At 39.3% G+C, this 23701-nt stretch overlaps 1 protein-coding gene across 1 annotated transcript in view; it reads left to right on the plus strand.

Moving 5' to 3' along the window:
• Window positions 1–23701, plus strand: part of LOC119788054 (polycomb group RING finger protein 3) — an 85478-nt gene that overhangs the window by 20254 nt on the left and 41523 nt on the right. Inside the window, exon 2 of the mRNA XM_038292178.1 lies at window positions 19329–19438. Within this exon, the coding sequence (XP_038148106.1) occupies window positions 19424–19438 (15 nt within the window). The 5' untranslated portion in view covers window positions 19329–19423. The remainder of the gene's footprint in view (window positions 1–19328; window positions 19439–23701) is intronic.

A 23701-nucleotide genomic window follows, 5' to 3' on the forward strand; every position in this document is an offset into this window, starting at 1 on the left:
ACACAACAAATTTAAATTTTTTTATTTTCAAAAAGTTCAATCCAGTTCATTTATAAAGCGCCAATTCACAACACATGTCATCTCAAGGAACTTTACTGAGATAATTCAACCAGATTGGTTTAAAGCTTCTGACAAGGAAAACCAGTTGATTGCATCCAGTCATTGACTTGCAAGATATGCTCCTCCTGGATGGGCTTAAGGCGGCGACATTCCTTTGAGATTTGTCTTTGACTCTTAAAGGCACACTATGCAACATTTTTCAGTTAATTAATGTGTTCCATAACGTTTTGGATGATTAAATGAGTCATTTCAGGTTGAACAAAGGTATTCTCGGCCGCCCTGGTGGTCTGTGGGGGAAATACTGCACTTGCAACTGCAGGAGCACCGACCCGCACCCACAGGCTCAGAAGTCTCGTGAGAGTCAGTCTTGCTTTACGGCGAGAACTGCTACACGCCCCCAGTTAAAAGCATTCTCGTTGCTAGCACAGTGGTAATCTTTGTGCAGTTATGCTACGTTCACACAGCAAAAGCAGCAAAATCGCGTCTGCTGCTTCATTTTTGCTGCTTGTACCAGTTAGTTCTGACGCGCGGCTGAAGCAGCTTTGCTGCTCTGGTGCAAAAGTGTGTCTGAGGCGCATTGGGCGGAGCTTCACTATCCTTTCTCTGCCTTGCAGCTATATTTGCTGTGATCAGTGGGAATAAAGTAGTTTTAATATGTGTTTAAGTGAGAAAATACACCTGAAAACGTAATCAGTGCAGTCAGTTCATTCAGATTATTATCCTGCCTTCAATATTTTTTCTGTCTGAGCCGCTCAGACCCCCACATACCAGCGGGGCGCCGACAGTATGGATCCCTTCATCAGCAGCGGTTCACCGCGGCAGCTGGTAGGTGTTTTTCATCTAAATAATCCAAACTGCATATTCTGCCGGCAGAATTCTGCATTTTAAGTTAATTTAGGCGTCAATAAACTGTTTAAGAGGAGTGATCATCAGCGCTGTGTCTCTCTCCCTGCGTTAAACGCACCCGATGCGCTGCTTCAGCTGCTCAGACGTGCTGCGCCTGGTGCGCGGGACCTTTTGCAACGCCTTGACGCGTGTCAACCATTGACTTTGCATGTAAACTTGCTGCTTCTGTCGCGCCAGCTACGTCCAGTGTGAACGCAGCGTTAGTCATTCGCTGCTAAGCTCAAAACAACCGCGCCTGGCTTGATGGAGAAACCAGGAGAACAGCTGAGCATATTTACGACAGTGCACTTTTACTTTCGCCCTCTGGGGGGAGCCTCACTGGAAAATCAACACCGGTTGCATAGTGTACCTTTAAGCAATCTCTCACACCGAGCATGTATGTAGCGACAGTGGAAAGGAAAACTCCCTTATAACAGGAAGAAACCTCCAGCAGAACCAGGCTCAGCGTGAGCAGCCTTCTGCCGAGGCCGACTGGGGTTGAAGGAGACAGAAGCAGACATGGTAAAAGGAGCAGAGATTTAAAAGATAACTGTCAACCAGCTCCACAGGCAGCCCTGTCCAGGAAACACACAGCCAGGCAGACAAGCTCAGATCCAGCTTCCATGTCAGAGGATGGAAGGGAGCACATACGGTTAGTCACGGTAAAAGAAACAGAACTACTCCAATATCTATGTTGAGATGTTGTTGGCAGCAGCTCAGCTGATATTTCTCTCTAGAATGGAGTCACAGCCAAGCAGGAGCAGCCCAGATGAAGCGACTATGTTGAGTAAAAGCAGAGAGAACATAAAGTTATGATGAACTTAATAAATAATGCAGAATGGTAGGATATAGATGGGATTAAGCAGAGTGAGGAATAGTGGTCTCTATGCCTAAACATATAGCAGGATAAATACTGAAAATAGCTCAGGATGACTTAACTATTTTAAATGAGGTAAGAGAAAGTTAGAGCCACAGCAGGGCCAATGTAGGCCATATGTTTGCTCTGAAACCATTGTAACTTTCCTTTTAGTACCTCAGTTACATGAATCGTTGCAGTTAATTTCCACAGTTAAATCTAGGGTTTCTAAAAGTTTCTCGCCTTATTCATGGCTATAGTAAAGTTAGGTCGATTTTTATCTTTTCACTTTTTATTGTACATTGTTTTTATTTTTCAGGTTCCATGGGCCCAGATTAAATAACCAAACCTTATATTAAGCCGTCGTCTTTAATGTAAGACTTTAAAAACAACAAAAATCTATACTATTCGTAATGGGTTTTCACCCTTTACACCAGGAGTCATAATATCTATTAATTCATGGTCAAACCCTGTACGTGGCTGCAGTCATGAGAATGATGTTTTTCTTTTGTTGTGAACTCTCCGCTAAACTAGCAAAAACTCTTTGTAGATAAGAGTTTTACACGTGGTACAGTGAGAAGTGTCCAGACTGGACTGGAGTCAGTGACGTTTTGCCCCCGAAAATCGGCTGCAAAGGCCTAAAGGGCAGATTATACTTCTGCAACCGCACACATCAAATGTCGCTTGGGTCTGGTCGTGAACCAGTTTTGCTGGTATGCTTCTGCAACGTCGGTCTGTAATTTCTAGCAATGCACAGCAGTGTCCCACGAAAGTGCAAGGGGGAACCTATTCAAGAACTAGAGAGAACTTCGGCGGATGGTCACGAGAACCTCTTCGGCGGCGCCGGCAGGAGTGTTTATTTTCCACAACAACATGTCTGAGGCATCGTACAAGTGGTTGTACTTCCAAACTTCCTCGATGAAGCTTTCGTGGTGGTTATCCATTGTTGTTATTACTCCTCCATTTATAAAAATGGCACACCCCGGCACCGAATCGATAAGGATTACCACACAGAAAGCCGGAAAGGCATACCAAAGACCCATCACGGCTGCTTTTTGTCTACGCACTTCCGCCTGAGGTCTGCACGGGTTTGCGACCGTCCGACATGTAGTCAGGATTTTTTTGACGGACAGATTTGACGGTTGCAGAGGCTATGCTTCAGAAGTATAAATTGGCCTTTAATTGCCCAGGGCACTTTGTAAGAACTTCTTTGTTGTTTTGTCTCTTTTCAGGTTAGCACCTCATCTATTCAGGTCAGAACTGGGAGGGTAATTTCAATTTGGTTTGATTTCCTTTCCATTAGAATGGAGTAGTATCTCAGTAGGTTTGGGCTCATTAATATTAAGGCGGCCAAACAGTCTGAAATCATGTGGTTTGTAGAGACACCAAAACAAATGCCTGATGAGTTTAAACCTGTTTGGACTAAAAGTATTGGAGGAGCACCAAGAAAGGCTTTTGGCAGCTTGATGAAGCAAATTGCATATGAACAAGAGAGGGAGAGAATTAATGCAGCACTAAATGGAAGGATATGAGCTACATCACATTACATTAAGCTAATGCTATCTATTAAATTCAATTCAGTTTATTTATGTAGCGCCAATTCACAACATGTCATCTCAAGGCTCTTTACAGTTCATCAGATCATCCAGTCAAATTGATTCAAAGTTTTCTATCTAAGGAAAACCAGTTGATTGCATCGACTCATTGACTCAAATGCAATCCGTCATACTAAGCATGCTTGTAGCGATAGTGGAGAGGAAAAACTCCCTTTTAACAGGAAGAAACATCCAGCAGAACCAGGCTCAGTGTGAGCGGCCATCTGCTGAGGCCGAATAGGGTTCAAGAAGACAGAAGCAGAGATACAAAAGCAACTGTAAAAGGCGGCCCCATCCAGGAAACACACAGCCAGGCAGACGAGCTCCGAGCCAGCTCCCATGCCAGAGGACGAAGAGAGCACATCCAGCCAATCACAGTCAGAGAAACAGGACCACACTGGAAAAACAGGCCTAACTCCGACATCTATAAACAAAGGTGTTGATGACAGCAGCACAGCTGATATTTCTCTCCAGGATGGAGTCACAGCCGAACGGGAACAGACGAGGCAAAGTTACTATGAGAAAAAGCAGAAAGAGTAATAATAATTAATGATGTTAGAGATAGATCTAACAGATTCTGCTAGCTTGCTATAATAGTGCTGATATACTATATAAGCCTATAAAACCCAAAATGTGCTTTTTAGGTTTGAACATTTCTGCTTGCTTATTGAGGGTCATTTCAGATCATCAGAAATCCATTAAAAAAGAATTATTATTCTTGGAAAGCCTCTGATAACAGTCCTCTGATGCATTTAGTTGATACTTTGACGTTTCTCCTCATTTTCCCGCCTGTGTTTACCTCATTGTGCGTCCTCGCAGCAGGACCAGTGCTTCTGTGTTTGGGTATCTTGAAGAGACCGGATAACAAGCTCATTTGCTGTTCCTAATAACACATTCCACTTAGGACGAAATGTTTGTGTAAAGCCTCTTAGAGTATTGGAACTGTTTCATTTTTGTATAAGTGGATTTTAAAGATAATCATGTATCCCTTTTTGCACGAAAGCAGAGATGATCTTAGTGCTGTAATCTACCCAATTGCCCCTAAGGGATTAATTTAACTGGAGGCACACAGCAGCGTTATTAAGGCTGGACACACAGTCTATTCTGTTGTCAATGTTTCAAAAAGATGTTTTATTCAATTTATGTGTGAGGAATATACACAGATTTATGTTGTTTTTTTAGGCTGATGGATGAATTGTGGTTGTGCACACAGCTTTTACTGTTTATATCACTTTATCACAAGAGTAAGATAATAGTCTACATTTTATCTTTGATTTAGAAGCCTAGCTTTTGTCATTGATTTGTTTGGATGTTGTGGTGCTGTTGGTTTTCTGTTGGCATTATGGAGAAGGTGAGAAGCTCCATAATAAGATGGAGCATTTGTAGCAAAGATGTTCCTATCCAAAGGAGGTAGTTGAGGTTGTTTTGACATCTGATTAAGAGGGTTTCCCTCTGGAAGACTCAGAACCTGCTGATGTTTCTTTTTAGCCTGACGTAGTCCTACTCAATTCTAGTCAGAATATGAGTCTGATACTGCTCCATAGAGCTGTGATTATGGGGCGTGTTTCGAACGAACCAGGAAAAAAAATGCCTCTGTACTCAATTGGATAGACCTACAACCAATAAGAGCAACGGAGTGCGTGACGTATGTTAAGCGATGCATAGTTGTTGTCAACAAAAATCAAAGCGTGCAGTTTCACGCCTAGAATAAGAAGATTAGACTTGATCGCGTTTCTCTGTTACTCTTTTAAAATTAATTTGCTGTCGATATCTTCTAGAACAGACCTAATAGCAGAATCTACTCACCTCAACTCTCCAGCGGCAGCCATTGTTGTTGTCACCCAAGTGCGCTTTGGTCACGTGGTTGATTACGTTACTGTTGGTCATCTGTCCATCATCGTATGAAGCCCGTCCTGACAATTTGATTGGATCGCCAGAGAGTGGGCGATCATACTCGCGCTACTATGGAGCAGAGCCAGACCGAACTTCCCGACCTCAAACCTTGTGGGCGGGACTAAGTTCGGAATGGCACCCAGGCTAGTTTCTTTTGGCCTCCAACTGTCTTAAAATCCGTCCGTAGGAACTGTAAGGTTGCCTGGAAAAGGGAAATCTCTATTTTCTCTCCCATGCTGTGTTATTTCTTTAAGAAAATCCAGTCAAAACAAAACACAGCAGACAAACAGCTAAACGTATTACTACAGAATTTAACATTTAATTTTAGGAGATATAGGTAAAATCAGCCATGTTTTTTTTTTTTTTTTTTGTTTTGAAATAAATTTTAAGGAATTTAGTGGCCCATATGAACATCAACTTTTATTAGCCTTTTAATTATATTTTAGAATGCTTCCCCTTTATTAAAACTATGCACTAAGTGGCATTTCGCTTGATTCAGGCACATTTGAGTAATTCTCATGAGATCTGCTCTCTGAGCCGTGCAGCGATACCGATCGAATGGGGAATGTCAAAGTAAAATCTGCCCTCTTAAAGGAGCACCCACCTCGACCTCGCTGTGCCTGCACTATAAACAAATTATCACGTTCACAGATTTAATAATCTGTTAACGTGCTAGTGCTAAAGGTATTATTAAATCATATTTTTGCCTGTAGTTGACGTTAAAAATGCCTAATATGGGACCTTTAACTAAAGACTTCATTATATTCACTTGGAAAGAGAATCGGTTTTCTCTCTTAAAATCAGTGTTAATGTTTGGTTCTTGGGACCCGCATTGCTTTTAGTCACAGGCGTAACTTTCTAAAGGACTGGTGTGGAAATGTCCCCATCAACTTTGGTCTGGTGGGGACAGTCTCCCCCAATAATTTCAATGCATAGACTTTGGCTTGCAACAATATTTGGGACAAATTTCTAAATTTGATTTTGCTGCTTTTGAAGGAGGATAATCACTGATGTAGCTGAAAGGGAAAACATCCATCAATCAATCCACATTTTTTTGGATGGATGGATGGATGAATGAAACGGAAATACCTTACATACTAGGGAGGCAAGATATATTGCTGTTGGCATCGGAATCGGTTGTTATTATAAATTAATGTTTAACTACCAATAAATATAAATATTACTGCACTTTGGTTCTTTTGTGTTCTCAACAATAGGAAAGCCTTCAATAAATACATGTATGTAAAATACAAACCCTATTGAAAGCATTTGTTTTGAGTAACAGTAGGTCCATCAACCACCACCCTTAGGCTACATTCACACTGCAGGCCTTGATGCTCAGTTCAGATTTTTTTGTGAAATCGGATTTTTTTGCGCTGCCGTTCACATTTCCAAATATATGCTGCTTGTATGTGATCTCCCGTTTAAACTGCATTCACATAGCTTACGTGTCCCGCATGCGCAATAGAGGACGCAATGACGTCACAAGCAGCGTGCTGTGTGTTTACGGACGTAAACATGGATGGTAGTGCCAGAGCGCATATAGCGATCTTCCCAAGCTTAGAAACTCAATCTGAAGATGGTTAAAAAAATACTACTCTCTGCATCATCATCCACCATGGTGTTTGTTTTCTTGCCGCTTCTGTGAAACAAGAAGCAGAATAGTGACCTATGTCGGTTACTACTGGCGTTCAGGTAGGGTGAATGCAACCGGATTCAGGACCACATAGCCAAGTGGCATGGGTCGCATTGGAAAGAATCAGAGTGAGTTGTTCAGACTGCCATGAAAAGATCAGATACAGGTCGCATATGGGCCAAAAAATCGGATTTCGGTCACTTCAGTCTGCTGTGTGAACGTAGCCTTAGAGTGTCCCCACCAACTTTCATCACAAAGTTACACCCTTGCTTTGACTAAGAATATTTCTCTTAAAGGGGTTAAAAAATGTGTATTAAACATTCTAAACAGACTTAAATAGGCTCTTTGTTCTTAACAGTTTGCAGTGTGAATAAAAATAGTACTTTAATAGCTCAAATTATTAAATAAGAACCAGGACGTCCTGTAATCAAGATTTCCGTTGTTTTATGGAGTTATTATAAGTTTATTTACCTTTACAGCAAGCGGGAACAGTAAATTTATGAGCATTCACAGCCAATTGATTGAATTGGTTTGTTTTTATTTTATGGTGAATCATTGTAATCTTCAAAAGTTTGTAGATACGATACGTAGCACAATAAAAGTTTCGTGATACGACTTATCTCAAAATATATCACAATTCTGTAACAAAGAAAATGTATAGCGATATCTATAATAATATACCCCTAATAAACCTCATGGGATCTTGTTGCTCTTCTTCGGCTGGTGCAGACTAGCTGGTTATTAAGCTCTTGGTTGGTATGCTGCCAACTAGTGGTTGGAGGCTGTAATTGAATGTCCAATAATAAAATATCTCAATATTGGTATTTTCAGTCAATACAAATATCATCAAATGAAATATCGCAATATGTGACGCAACTAGGGTTGTCACGATACTAAACTTTTCAACTCGATACCGATACTAAGGAAAATATTCGATACTCGATACCATTTTCGATACCACAAGGATAAAAACAAAGACTCCAAAGGTCTACAGAAATATTTTCATTAATAAATAAAATACAATAAATAAACACAATAAAGGTTGTATGCTGTGCATAATATTAAGCAAGCTTGATAAAAAACTTAGAAAATTCCAATTAAGTGTTCCTTCCTTGGCTATGCTTTGCACACATAACAATGACCCTAGCCAAACCAGTTAAGAAACAAAAATAATTTTCAGCAGCTGCACCTCTTACAAAAACAAAGTCTGAAACTGAAAAGACAAAGAATTATTCAATCACACAGTGTTCAGAAAGTGCATTGTCCTCTATTCTGCACTTTAGATGAATGACTGCTTAGGTGCCACTGGTGACGGCTCTGTATCGATACTTTTAAAAACCAGTATTGTATCCGGATACAAGATTTCAGTATCGATACTTTTTTGAGTTTCGATACTTTTGACAACCCTAGACGCAACAGATTTTTTTTTTTTCTTACACCCTTGCTTAATGGACCAGAGTATTGGTGCACAAACTAATGCCAGTGTAGGTACCAGATCTGCTTGGGTGGTCAGATCTGCTAAGGGCCCCCCCTTCTTATGATGTCAACATATGGCAACTCCACTCGGACAAACTGTGTTACAACCGTTTTTAAGGATCAAATGTCTTTTGCAGACTCACCATATTATTACCTATATTTGCTATTATTTTACATTTCATTGGCGATCTAAAGGAGCTGAAAGAAGAAAACATTCATTCTGAGTTTGACAGACTGAGCTCTGCCATTTAACAAGATGACAAAACAAATATCCGTTTATTTTTATTATTTTTTATTAAGATCTGGAGACAGGAAAGACAAATGGACCATTTCTAAAATGACTTTCATAGAGATTTTAGACAAATTAAAAAGTAATTTCACTTGTAGAAAACGACTGGTTGCTCTTGACAGGAAGTTAAAAGTAGTCGAGCTAAAAGAGGCTAACCTGTTAGCTAGTGAGCACAGCTAGCCACAGCATGACCCAGCTCTCCCACTTTATATCATGCAGTTACTTTGTTCACCTTAAACAGATATATATCTGTGCCCTCTGAAGTTATTGTAACACCTAAAGGTAAAGGTTTGGAGCTGTGACCCAATACATTTGGCTATACTGAGTAAAAATAGCCTCTGATATTGATCCAATTCTGTGTTGCACTACAAGAGGCTGAATTCTTTCAGAAGTACTTTCTGTTTTAAGGCTCTAATCTTCCTTCCCCGGATGAATGACACTTTAGTTTGAAAAACTCCACCGCCTCAACTCAAAGCTCAATTATTCCAGCGCCGCTGCCTCTTGGCAGAGTGTCCAACCTCCTGGACGGCTGCAGTCTGCTTCTGTTTGGATGGCCTCTATTGTCTGACTGATTTCCCCAGGCACTGAGTCATTGCCGGGGGACTGAGGGCCATCAAGAAGAATTAGGAAGGAACAATAACTTAGTGTGTGACAGCAAATGTTTAAGGGAATCTGCGGGCTTCTTTCATTCAGTGTGTGTATATGTGTGTGTTATTTTGCTGTGTACTCTAAGTTTGTGTCGAGTGTTTGTGTGTGTGGTCTAGGGATGTGTGTTTTGTACTAAAGCCAAAGTTTCCACAACAAGCAGAGGCCTCTCCTCCTGGCTCCGTCCTCTGATGCAGGCCTTCGCTGTCCGTCGCTCCAGCTGGCAGCCAATTTAAACTGAATCCAAACACTCCAGCGGCCAAAGGCAGCCCAATAGGGGCTCTTTGTGGAGACCAAGTGTTTATCTGTCTATTTTGGTGTGTACTTAACACCTATTGGGGCTTGTAGTTCAGAGGATGATTGACTGCAACTGCTGTTAGTTTAAACAAAATGTCTCAAGCATTCAAGAAAGAAATCATGCAAATCAAACAATAGTAACAAACTGCAGTAGTCTTTCGGAGGACTTGCACAGATGCTATAAAGATTAGAATATTCTCACCTCCTGTCCTTTTCAACCTTTGTCCTCTTCTCATTCTCAAACTTTGGCAGACGTCAGACTTTTCCTGACGCTACAGAAAATACATCCCATCAGATTGGGTCCTTAAAAGTCCTCAGACACAATGAAAGCTGGAAGTGATCAGCCTTAATGTATCTTTGGTTTGAACCCCAACTCTGGCTTTCTCTGTCTTTGAAAAGGCTCTTCACTTGCTTTGCCAACTGATGGTTGTCAGTAGGGATGGGGATCGAAACCCGGTTGTATCAAGGACCCGGTTCCACTTTTTTCAAAACCCGAAAATCAATAACGTTTGGGCTTATCGATACCACTATCAAGTCTGGTTGTTGTTGTTTTTTTCTCCCAGAGGTCCTGTAACTCCCTCGAGTCGCGTCACAGCATTTAAATCTAATCAATCCAATCACTGCAGCATGTCCACCAATGTTTTGGAATGAAATTGTAAGCAAACAGATATTAAGGGTAAAACAAGTGAAGTCTGGCAGTTAACTTCGCTCGCGACTCGAGGATGGCTGAACGGAAAACACTCCTCCTCCTCCTGCTGCTGCTGCCGCCGCACCACAGTCGGGCCCGTCTTCATCATCCACTCAGAGTACCACTGGTAAGCGAACACACAGACTTTGTAGCTTGTCCGTTCAGTTAAAAATAGTAATTGTGAAATCCGTGTTGTAATCGGCAGCATACAAGCTAGTTAGCTTGAAAAGTAAATAAAGTTTCAGACGTGCTGCGTGATGATGTGTTCAGATTGGCTCAGTAAAACGACAATTAGGTTATCATGATGCGTTCAAGTGTAACGTAAAGAAAAGGGAAATTGAGTTTTTGGCAAAAACATTAATAATACAGTTGTATATTGCTCTAATTATTTTAGAATATATAATTAAACTACTGATGCCAACATTTATTAAAAATTACATGTAATTTAAAATACAATTATTTATTTGCTAAATATTTTCCTAATCACTAAAAACATGATGAAAAGTGACAGTAGAAAATACATTAACCAACAATTGTGAAAATATATTCTAGTTAGTTTTATGTCATTTCGAAGTGGCCTATTACATTAGCCATGTTTACTGAAGGCTAGAAATGTTTTTGTTATGCTCACTTGTTAAGCAATAAAAGCAATACCAGTTCTGTTAAAAACATATTGTCGCATCGTCTTTCCACCAAATAACAGAAAAGTATCGATAGTGGTATCGATAAAGACTCGGATCGATAAGGAGTATCGATAAAGGTATCGATATCAATAAATATTAACGACCCCCATCGCTAGTTGTCAGTGGGCTGGTTGTTCTGTCAGTGAGGGCAGCCTTGCATTGCCAGTGACAATGTAGCTTTCTGCCATCAATGTGTTAATGTGTGCTTGAATCACTGAATGTAGTGTAAAGCACTTTGAAGTCCTCTGAATTTGAAACAGACAACATAAGTACCGGTACATGCCGTTTACGGTTTACCATAGAACTGTACCCTGACTGATCATTTCAAGAACTTTTGCTTCTAACATGGATGCGTTATTAAAATACCAGTAATGTATCCCACCTAAAATTCTGCATTGTGGCCGTGTGATTAGAAATAGCTTATTTGAGTTTGTTAGCCAGCTTAGTTTGTTAGGGCTGCAGAGTGACGCAGTGGTTTCGAGTCCCAGCCTGGGGTCTTTCTGCATAGAGTTTGCATGTTCTCCCTGTGCATGCATGGGTTCTCTCCGGGTACTCCATCCCACAGTCCAAAAACATGACTACTAGTTTAATTGGCGTCTCTAAATTCTCCTTAGGTTGTTTGTCCTGTTTGTCTCTGTGTTGCCCTGCGATGCTCTGGCAACCTGTCCAGGGTGTACCCCGCCTCTCGCCCCTGAGACAGCTGGAGATAGACACAGGTATCCCTCACGATCCCGCTTGGGATAAGCGTGATGGAAAATGGATAGAGTGCAGAAAGGATGACTGTCTGTTTATTTCTTGCCAAAACAGGAGCCCACATGCATCTGAAATTCAACCGAATTTATGCTAGAGTTGGACAATTAATTGCATTTCTAGTGTAATTGTAATTTTACAGACCACAATTTTCAAATCACATTATCGTCACATTACATTTAACAGGGATAAAACATTTACCGTACCCTCTCATTCCAGCCCTTTAGGTGAGGGTAATAGGGTGGGTTTATTGCCACATAGAAGGGAAGAGAGAGAGGTGCAGCTAGCTGTTCATGCATGAGAGCAGATGCAAGTCCTTTTCCACCCAACAGTAACAGAAAAATCCTGTGATGATGGACTCTGGAGAAGCAAGGTATCAAGTTCATGCAAATGATTAAACCTTGAGTGAAATGTCTACATACTAGTGGTTAAAGCAAAGACAAAGAGAAGGCTTTTCTTTCTTTTTTTCCCCTCAAGTACCCCATCATGAATGCAATAGTTACACCTCAATAATTTAATCTCTCCCAAATTTAGATTTGCATTAAAAAAAAACTTCTAAAATTGTAATTTTACAAACTCTTTCAGCCCCAATTTAGGTACATCATAATGGGAGCAACTCATTTTAAAGGATAAGTTGTAGTCAATCAAATATCTCCTGTGTTTTAGCCAATTATGAGAAATGACCCCATGTGGGCTACGGTTTAACTGTAAGCCTATCAGTGAATGAGTTAACACACCACCAACTATGGGGACCTTCTGGCAACAACTGTGTAGTGATTAGTTCAACATATAACTTAACATGTTCAGCTAGTTAGCACCTTGTTTTGAGGTATTGTTTGGCCGTCAATTTTATGTTGTTTAAATGGGCATCTATTAACATATGACAGCAAAGTGCATGCATGTTTTTTCTCAGGATACACCAGTTTTCACAAACTGCTCATACATACTTTCCTCAGTTGGTCTTAATCTACAAGATTAAGTGCCTGGTCTTCAAAAGGTTTCCATACATTCAATAATATCCCAACTTGTTAGCATGTGCTTTGATACACGCATGTTATACAAAGCTGAGCTGCAAAGCAGATGCAAATCCAAAAATGAGCAGACAGCAGGACAATTTAGTTTTAGTAAGTGCATTTATAGATATGCAGATCCTATTTTAATGAGAAAACACTGAAGATATGCAAATGTTAAAACCACCTGCAGAGCTATTTATCAAACCTGAAATCTTTTGTGGGCTAATTTTTTAGGGAGCTAAAAGAACCTTAATATTCCCAAATACAAACACGTGATCCACACATGGACAGGACAAAATGCTCACATGAGCAGGAAGATTCAAACATGCGCACAAGATGTACACATGATTCACTGTATCTTTGACCATATCTTTGATGGATACGCCGCCTTGTGGTCTTTCAAACTGTTTGCATTTGTGTGGATTTTTTTCACCTGGTACAAAAATCTATTTTTTAACTGAATAATTTGTAGACAGTCAGATGTCTCCCTTTTGTTTAGCCATTAAAAGATAGAGATGGACTGTTTTGTTGGTCAGCTGATATTTCTTGGGCGGGGTTAGCTTTTTTTTCTCTCTCTTGTGTTGGTATCAGCCAACACATTCACATATTGGCCGATTCATTGGTCAGGTTAAGGACTGTTGATGCTCCCTCCATTAGCTATCTATTGTTAATGTGTTGGTTGAGTTGTCAATAGTTGTTTCTTTTTCGTTTAAACCTAGTCATGTCTAACATTTATCGTTGCACAATTTTTTTTAAATCATGTTAAGAAAGAGGAAGCAATATTAGCATTAAGAATCTTCACCTAAATACCGGCAGTCTCAAAATAATCGCTATTAGAATCGGCTTTTTTACTAAATCCATACCCCTGTGGGAGATGATTAACCTGTAAGCCAATCTCATGAACGTGTTCACATAGTGTTGTATGAAAGTAGTGTGGGCTTCTGACAAAGAGAGTGGTGCAACAAATTAAACATATAACTTTATATGTTTATCTAGTGATCCCCTTGATATGAGGCATTGCCTAATTCTCAATTTTAACGAGTTTAACTAAGCATCTATGGCAAGAAAAGAAAATTAAAAACAACAAAGTCCAGTGGTTTGTTTTTTTTATTTTCTTTTTTTGGAATGACTATGGCCTGGATGACCAGCATCTATGACAAGCTAAAAGAGAAAGTCACTCTAAGGTTTTTAGCTCTATTTGTACTAAAACAACAATAAAATTCATATCCTAAAGTATTGCTAACAATTACCATTAATCATTAAACAATATCTCCTTATAATGGCATACGTAGATAAACAAATTAAGTTGTAAGCTCTTCTTTCTTTGCCAGAAGTTATGATGTCTCAAGTTTGGACTCCACTGGCCACATGTAGAGCTGCGTTCAAGTACCCACATGGGGAACGTTCTTGTGTTGGGCTGAAACAAGGGAGACATCTGATTTGCTGCAAATAATTCCCTATAAAAACAAGTATGTTTGCGTACTGAGTCAAGACAGTGGAGTGTCAAACAGCCGTACCGAAACGCAGTGATGTTTGCAGACCTGGGGTAGCTTGTAAATGAAATCAATGACTTCCTGGTTGTTGCAGGAAAGGCCTGAAAACTGTGCCAAATCTGCATGGCAAAGTCAGTATCTATATCTATAGATACCTTATAATCTTCAGCTAGAAAACCATTTCTCTTCAGTGCTTTTTCTGTGCTGTAATGAGCTCTGAAACTACATTATATCACATCAGATAGGAATTTGATGGCAAGGTTTCATATTTGGTGACCTAAACTATAAATCTTTGTTTGGAATCCGACTATTTAAGACCTAGAGCGGCTATGAAGAGTCTCTGTGGTCGTTTTGTGGTTTATATAACCAGAGTGACTGGTTTCAGAGATGTAAATTAGATTTTTGTTTCAAACAGTTGCTGTGGGACAGGTTTCAGTGGGAGGATAAGGACGATGAACTCGTGAATCACTACAGCACTTCAAACGCTGCAGACAGCTTCACTCATGCCATGCTCTTTATCTTATTGTTGTTTTTAACCTTTTTTTCCATAAGCATTGAAGTGTTTAAGGTTTTACATCAACTCTAGTTCATAAAACCTTTCATTTATCTCTGTTGTATTGTTTTCTAATCTTTTTTTTAAAGACATTTTCATGAATCTGTGTTTTTCTTTCCTTTTAACCTCCTTAAGTATGGCTAAAAACGAAGTTAGTTTTTATCTGCAGTTGTCTGATTTAGTAGATTTAGTGAATAAGGGTCAGACTTTCTAGACTTTACACATAGGATAGGATAAGTTCATCCAAGGACACCTTGCTCTACAAGCAGAGGCATGTGGATTACGGCGCAATCAGCCCCATTTCGCCATCCTCATTACCTGTGTATTCCAGACATCTCGTCATTAAAAAACCAGTGTATGCAATATTTGTATCGCAAAGGAATTTTCTGAGTGTAATAATTGCTGGATGAAATATAGCGAGTGTTATGAACTTTCATTCCACATGCTGATGTGATATTTAGCCAGTTGGACGGAGCGCCGGGGCAGCAGATGCTCGCACCGGACGCTAATGACATTGCTCTAAACGCTAAAGGTCACAGAGTGTAGGAAGCTTAGATGAAAAAGAGAGCAAGGAAGAAAACATGCTTAAATCTCAACTCTTATTTCATTATTTACAGATATTATTGCCACTCAAAGGTTTTCTAATCTGGTGCAGCTCTGTTTGCTCATACAGCTGTAAAAGAAGAGATAAATATCAATGAATACCAAAAGGTACCAGGACCCTGCTTTAAAAATGACCAGCTAATTTGGACCATTATTGAACAGATATATTCTAATAATTAATGCTCAGGGTAAAACAGTTTATTACAAATTGCTTTTACAATTCCCTAAAAGTTTGAATGTCATTAAAGGCCTCATCATATTAAGTTGTGCAATTATACTGTAGCATTGGTTCTCAATGATTGCACCCCACTAAACAACCATCCAATTCATTCAACTTCTGTTGATCATGTAATGGTAACGGGTTGAAGAGAAGCCAATCTGATTGCACTAACTTATTGACTTTGCAATAGCCTCTCATCCAGGGGGACTAAACAGAAACAATCTGAAAAAGATTCCAGATTCAAAATCTATTTGCTTTGTTTTTTTATTCACTCATCTCTCTTCATTTCTTTTTATTTTATCTGTCTCTTTACATCCTTTTCTTCATTAGTGTTTTTTCCATCCAGCTTTTGCCAAACGTTTGCCTTTCCAACCCAGTTTGATTTGCAGAGGCGTTTTAACCAATCCCACAATGGATTCAAATCTAAGCCTGTCTAAACACTAGTACTGTATTTGCAGTATAAAGCATTTTCCCCAGTAATTTCTATTTAGTCAAACCGTCTTCAGTTTATTAAAAGTTTTATGATAAAGCAGATTGTTATAAAAAAAATTCAAAGCAGAAATTAAATCGAGTCTTTGACGTTGGAGGATTTGTTCCTCCTGGATGAGCCTGTGGCGACCGCAGACTTTTGCTTTCATTGTGCCTTTGAGTCTGCAGCAATCCCTCACCCTGAGCATGCATGCAGCGACATTTGGGAGGAAAACCTTCCTTTTAACAGAAAGAACCAGGCTCAGTATGAGCGAGGCTGAATGTGTCTTCAAGGAGACTGGAGGAGACATGCAAGGGCGTGCATTTGGCACAGTGGTACGCACGCACAACCTGGTACAGAGGCTTTAGTCCTCGACCCGGCCAACCCGGGTTCGATTCCGGCCTGTGGTCCTTTGCCCCATGTCTGACCCCCTCATTCCCCCTTTCCTGTCAGCCTACTGTCAAAAAGACGAGCCACTAGTGCCATAAAAACTCAAAAAATATATTTATATATATGAAAGTCATGGGTACTTGTTGATGACATTGAAATAATTTCTAAGAGCATTAATAAGCATTAAATTAGAGTTACTCATTCGTGTATAAGCCCTGAAAAGGAACATAGAAGCACTGATCTATAAAAACTCTCCATGTTAGAAAAGGTAACAGTAAACCAGCTCCACAGTATGGATGTTTCTATGACATAAACAAAGGTTCTTTGTTTCACAACAGCTTGATCTTATTCCTTCATTGAGACATTATGGATGTAAAGTTCAACTAACCTTCATGTTAGGACTGCACCCAGCCACACAGTGTGTATGTGAGTGTGTCAGACCTCTGCTGTGCATCCCATGCTTTATCTTTGTCAAAATGACCAGGAGTAATGTCCTCGTCCGATGACCTGGCAGAGATGGTTCAGGACCGTTAACAGCAAGAACCAGACCCTTTGAAGACTCTTTCATATGAAACACACATTCATTTTTACTAATGTGAGTGTTCTTCCCCTCAGACACCCCCCCCCCCCCCCCCCCCCCCCTCGTCAGGCCTGCAGAGGTCGACTGCTACAAAAAGCAGTGAATCACACCAAGTGACGACACAACTAGTCACTGCTGAGCTGGATGTCTTCTGTCTTTTATTAGAGGGTGAATTTAGGAAGACATGGAAAGGTTATCTTCTCTCTGTGCTGCTTAACTTCTATGTTAACATCGCAGACCTTAGTGTTTTCTACTGCTTTGGCACAATCTGTTGTTGGAAATCCTGTTGAAAAATTTACCAAATATCCTTAATTAAATAGAAACTTTTACTGCTTTTCCATTTCATCATATGGACATTTTTCAAAAGCTTTGTTAGTTCTAAAGCTAAACCTGAATGATCGGCACCACTGTAGTCAGTAGCTTCCATGCTATACCCTCTGTTTTCAGTAGGAGACGTTCTGCTCTCTGTTAACGCTTCTTTTGTTTTGCCTTAGTGGCTTTTATAGTGAGTTTAAGTAAATTGTGTTGACTTGGCCAAATGTTTGGATCCTCATTATTGAACTCAATAATGGCCTGTCCAAAGTTGACCGTAAAGTGCAGGTTCTTGTCATGTTTTAGCTGTTCTCCTGGTTCAACCTGGCTGAACATAATAGGTCCTAATTAGCTGACGTTTGCAGACACTCAGTGACACACTAAGGAGGCAAATCCGTTATCTTAATGGGATTTATTGGAGGCGGGACAAATCTTGTATATAAATCTAATGGAAGCCATCACTTTTTAAGTCAATAATGCTAAAAATCGGACAGGGTTCTGAGGATCTATGGAAGAGAAACAGACGTATATATAATAATTTGATTTTTGACTAAAGATTAAATGTTACTAAATCCTAACGTTTTAGTAGATTGGAATGATTTACACCTGATCAATTGATAGTGAATACCTACATTTTTTAAGTGTTTGTAGTGTTACAGTTTTCGCGTTTATTGTTGAGCACAGGTTTACCAGAGTGGAGGCAGGCAAGAGCAGAAACATGAAACCCTCCAGAATCAGTTATTGCATTGTTTACAATGTTTAAAGGCGACAAAAAAGCAGAATAAACTTTGTGTTGTGTGTTTGTAAGTATAAATGCTTGATAAACGTATCACTTAGATGTAGGTCATTTGGCCTTGCTGCATCAAGAAGTACCATCAAATTTTCTGGTTTGTTTGGAAGGCAAAGATATGATGCTAGAAAAGTGGCAAATATTTTTAATATGTCAGAAAAAGACAGGCTAGCAATAAACACACTGGCTGTGTGTTTCCTGGACGGGGCCGCCTTTTACAGCTGCTGTTTGTATCTCTGCTTCTGTCTCCTTGAACCCCAGATGGCCGCTCACACTGAGCCTGGTTCTCCTGGAGGTTTCTTCCTGTTAAAAGGGAGTTTTTTTCTCTCCACTGTCGCTACATCCATGCTTAGTGTGAGGGATTACTGAAGAGACAATGAGTCAATGCAATCAACTGGTCTTCATTAGATGGAAAAGTTTGAACCAATTTGACTGTATGATCTGGTTGAACTGTAAAGTGCTTGAGGTGACATGTGTTGTGAATTGGCGCTATAGAAATGAACTGACTTGAATTGAACAAAAAGAACAAATTTAAAGGTTGGATTTTTATGTTTTTCATTTTAAAGTTATGTTGCTTTGGTAAAATATTTGTTCGCGTTTAGGCTTTTCATCTAATTTTGCTTCCTGTGCCAAAATAACTCCTGTGTGATATAAAGATTTTCTAATAATAATTCATAAGATAATAACAGGTGTGTTGTAAAGGCTGCAGGCTGAACATGGCTGTTTATAATATCTGTTTTGCAGGTTGTTTTTCAACTTTCCTTTCCTGATGTGTACAAAGTGAGACAAAAAATATTTCAAACATGATGGCTCACGCTTGATCGTAAATGTAGAAGCAGAAATTAGCACCACCAAGCTCCGAGACTAAGCCTTGTGTATGCTTCCCCTTCTGCCCTATTGTTTTAGACTGCAGATTTTTGTTTTGTTTTTTGGGGGTTTTTGCGGCACTAGTGGCTCCTTTTGTCGACAGTAGGCTGACAGGAAAGGGGTATGAGAGAGGGGGAGAAACATGCGGAAAAGGACCACAAGCTGGATTCGAACCCGGGTCGGCCACGTCAAGGACTAAGGCCTCCGTACATGGGTTGTGTGTGCCTGCACGCCTGACTGCAGATCCTTGATAAATCTCAGTTATTCTGTTCTGTTTGTTTCCAGGCTTTGATGAGAGGCTCTCCATGATGAGCAGCTAACGCCGTCAGCCGCACAACTGCAGGAAGAGACGTGGCTGCTGCTCCATCCACAGTCGACGCATGGCGGTATTAGGGGTAAGGCCTGCTCCCTTTCTCATGGTTTTTTTCACCTTCATCAGTTTCTAGCTGGAGAAAATGCCTGATTTTGCTAAATACTGTAAATACTCTGTCTGTGATTTGATCTGAATCTTCTGAAATCAGACCCTTTTTCTGGCTTGCTGTCTAGACATTGACGCAGTTCTTTCAGTTGCAAAAGATTTCATGAGAGGTTTGAGCCTCTGAATAATGGATGCTGACTCTATCTGAGTCTGATTGACTGAGAAGAACCACCCATTAGCCTCACTGCTTGTTTCCTACCTGGTTGTTTGTCGGAAGCTGTCCATTGCTGGTCGGTTTTGTTGCTCACATATGCTTAGAAACGAGTCTGCAGCTCTGCTGAAGACTTGGTTTTATATTTATTTAAAATGAAGGATGCAGAAACACCTCAGTCACTTTTTAGAGGGAGAAAATATGGACTTGAGGCTAGAAACCAACTTGCTATCGGAATCTAATCTATATTTCCATACAGGCTGAAACAATCAGAACAATCGTGATTAATCAATTATTTAAATATAAGTCTACTAATTTGGTGTTCGATTAATCATTTAACTTGAATATTAAGACTTGGAAACATGCCTTTAGCTGACACAGCAACCTTCTTAGAGGAGTAATTATATCACAATTGTTTAAAAGTATATAAACATTTTGCATTTAACATAAAAAATGTTTTCCCCTGTCAATATGCTCTATTTAGAACCTCTCAAGTGGAAAAGCCGCTTTACTTATGCAAAATAATCTTCTTTAATGAACGTTTTGCTATCTAATTATTAATTGAGAACTGAAAAAATAATCAACAGATTAATCGATTTGCAAAATAATTGTCAGTTGCAGCCTTCATTTTCATATTTTTTCATTCACATTTTTAGATTAGAATACTTTCCTAATGGACTCATATCTTGTGGATCCACCAAATTAATCATAGCTGAATTAATTCTGATATGTCTTAATTTTAATTAAATTGGAAATATATATCTTAACTAGATATTTGAATGATCTATCAGTGTAGTATAAAAATTAGGGAAACTAATAACAAATTGAATATATGCTCTATATAAGTACATGGTATTCACGATTTGAATAATATTTATTAAATTAATGCCTAAAAAGTAAACTTTAAGTAGTTTTCTCTGCTAAAACATATAATAAAAGTCAGCTGCCTTACAAATCCAAATCAGGATAAGTGATTTTATTGTAGCAAGAAGGAGTTTTGATTTGTTAAGAGAGATAAAATACATCAGTGGCGTCTTTGGCACATGGCTATGAAATAAAAATGTGAATTCAGTAACAACTTAAAATAAAATGTAAATACATATTTCTATTAATTTATTTAGGATTCAATTATTTTTATCAATTTGATGCTTTTTGCAGCTCAAGTCACACATTTTACAAATGTATATATATGTTACTTTATAACCTGTTGATCTTGGCGCACTTTTGGCTCGCCATACATCAAATTATAGATTTCTGCTTGTGTTTCAGTTTGAGCACAAGATTTTACGGCTCAAGCATTTTAGGTTGAGGTTCTGGAGCTGGATCTTACTTTTATCCACAGCCGCTCACCTCCAGGCTGCACTCTACGTTTGCTTTCCATGGTTATTCATTTGTTTGATTTGTTTAAAAAAAGTTTTTTTTTTATTTAAATGGAAACTTGTGTAACATTAGCCATCATTGCATCATTTTTATTACGTAAACAAAGGAAGAAAAAAAAGCAATATTGGCTCCCAAAAAATTGTTAGCACATATCGGGTTTAAGTTAGACTGATGTCATAATAATTTGTAGTAGTCCTATCAGTTTGGAGCAAATTAGAAGTAGAATGGCCTCTGAAGCTTGGTTTATGCTTTTGAGAATTTCAGCACCCACCACCTAGGAAAATGTGTAACTCTGTGGACAGATCCACGCCGAAAACATGGCGAGCGAGCAGCAGCACCTAATGATGAGGTTTGGCAAATGTAAACATTTAGACATCCAGTCATTTAGCGCCATTTTTAACAGATTGTGGAAAAATTCTTGAAAAGAAAAGACTTTGCTCATGGATGGCATGGCTCTGGAGCTAGCCAGCATGGTGGAGAGGCTGCAGCACAAACACATTTTCTGCCTACTGGACTGGTTCTATATAATCAGCAAAGGTTAAAAAGAGGCCCTTAACAGGACCTTCTAGTTCGAAATGATCAGGGCAGAAACACAGCCTGGGAACTAATAGTAGGCGGTACCGCCTGCCTCAGGTAGCATCATGGAGCCGCTGTCTGACCCAAAACAGAGAAATTTTCTGCCTTTGTTTAAAATCTGTCTCTCGTTGCAGCTCTTTAGATGCCGGGCAGCTTTTTCACACCGCAGAAATCATACGATCTACAGAAACTACATAAATAGGCTACAATATACATGAAATATTCAGTTCTACATTATGGGAAAAAAGTTTGCTTGCCTCTAAAAAAAAAAAAAAAAAAAAAAAAAAAGCTTTAAATTAAGCATGAATTAGACTTAAATGCTGATGATCACAGCTGATTCTACTTCCTGTGTGATGCACGTCTGTGTAACATGGTGGATAATCTGTATAAACAGCCTACATTGGGAGAAAAAGTGCAATCAGAATTATATCCTCTTAGGTGCGTTTCTATTTACTCAGGTGGTCGAGTCTACCTTTGGGAAGCAAACAATGAAACAGGTTAAAAATATTGATTACTTCAAGCAATATATTAATTTTTAAGAATTACGGCTTAAAGCAAATGAAAACCCACAATTCAGCATTTCAGGAAGTACATGATATGAAAAAAAAAACAAATAGATAAAACAAAAGCCAGGGGTGAAAAGTGAAAAGTTGCATTTCACTTAGAAATCCAAGCCTGGGTGAAGAATAAAAAGGGTTACTAAAAGTAGCACCAGTTGCTGCTTTAATAACCAAGGCACCACTGCACTGCATTGGCAGCTAAACCTGTTTTTTTTTTTTTCTTTCTACACTTTCATATTCACTGAAAGAGTTTCTGGGTGAACTCCCAGGGATTTGTTAACGACGAAACCACAGTCTGTCACGCTCCTGCTCACCTCAAACAGATCTTCCTTGTTGCCCTCATAGCTCTCTTCCAGGGAACGATTTACCCTCTAAGCGATGAGTCGCAGCGCATTCGCCCTCGTCTGTGCCTGTCGCCGTTGATGCAGAGCAGCTGTGCTCACTTAGGGATAAAAACTTTTAATGAGTGGTTCCAGCCAGCGTTAAATGGCTTTCGCCTCCTCGCAGGTGTTGTATCAGGTTGGGGAGCAGCAGGATCAAACAGAAGATGGAAATACCAAAAAAAACAGCTTATTAGCAGGGAAGCAGGAGCGAAGAGGCAATAGTGATGCTCCATAATCTAATATAAAATGCTGCAATAATAGCCAACTCACATGCCCTCGAGAATTTAGTCAGAGAGGCTTACAAAGTATTAAACAATTATTCTCTGAGCAGATCAGTCTAGTCATTTCTTTAAAGCATTCTGGTCATTTTATCTTTATATACAAATAAAAAAACTAAAGATGTTTATTTAAATAATATTACACACCATTTGTTCTTGACTCCTTTTTCTGTTTCTAAGTCATTTAAAATGGACAAATAAAGAAAGGCTTAAAGATTGATCATATAAAAAAGTGTTAATTTATCACTTGACTAAATACAAAATGGAGTTTTTAGTTTATTATTGAATTCATTAGTGGAAATATCAGACATTTTAATAATTTATGTTGTGACATAAACAGCAATGGCTTCTCAAACCTAATAATAGGACAGAAAATCTGAAAATTTAGGCTCGATTATATCCAAATGACCCCAAAGTTAGTACCGTACATCGTCTTCTTTGGGTTAATAATGTGTTGTTTTTTTCAAAATAATCTATGATGCCATGCAAACTTAAGGAGGTTTTCAGGCCCTTTTCATGAAAAAAGACCCACAGCATCAATTAGATTTCTATAGCATCAATTCACAACACGTCTTCTTTACAGAGATAATTCAACCAGATCATACAGTCAGATTGATTCATAGTTTTCTATCAAAGGAAAACCAGTAGATTGCGTCGACTCTTTGACTCAAAAGCAATTAATTACACTAAAGGGCTGGTTTTACTCCCACAGCAGTGAGCTTGTTGCAGATATTTTTGATTTATGCCCACTATCGAAGCGTTGTTTTTCCACACCACAACGCAAGAGGGACAATCAGGAACTAGCTGTGGGTCTGGATACGGCCGAAGCGCTGAGGAAGTGGGGGCAAGTTT

Source organism: Cyprinodon tularosa, unplaced genomic scaffold (assembly GCF_016077235.1).
Source record: "Cyprinodon tularosa strain WSP-4 unplaced genomic scaffold, ASM1607723v1 ctg31, whole genome shotgun sequence".
In the NCBI taxonomy this organism is placed as follows: domain Eukaryota; kingdom Metazoa; phylum Chordata; class Actinopteri; order Cyprinodontiformes; family Cyprinodontidae; genus Cyprinodon; species Cyprinodon tularosa.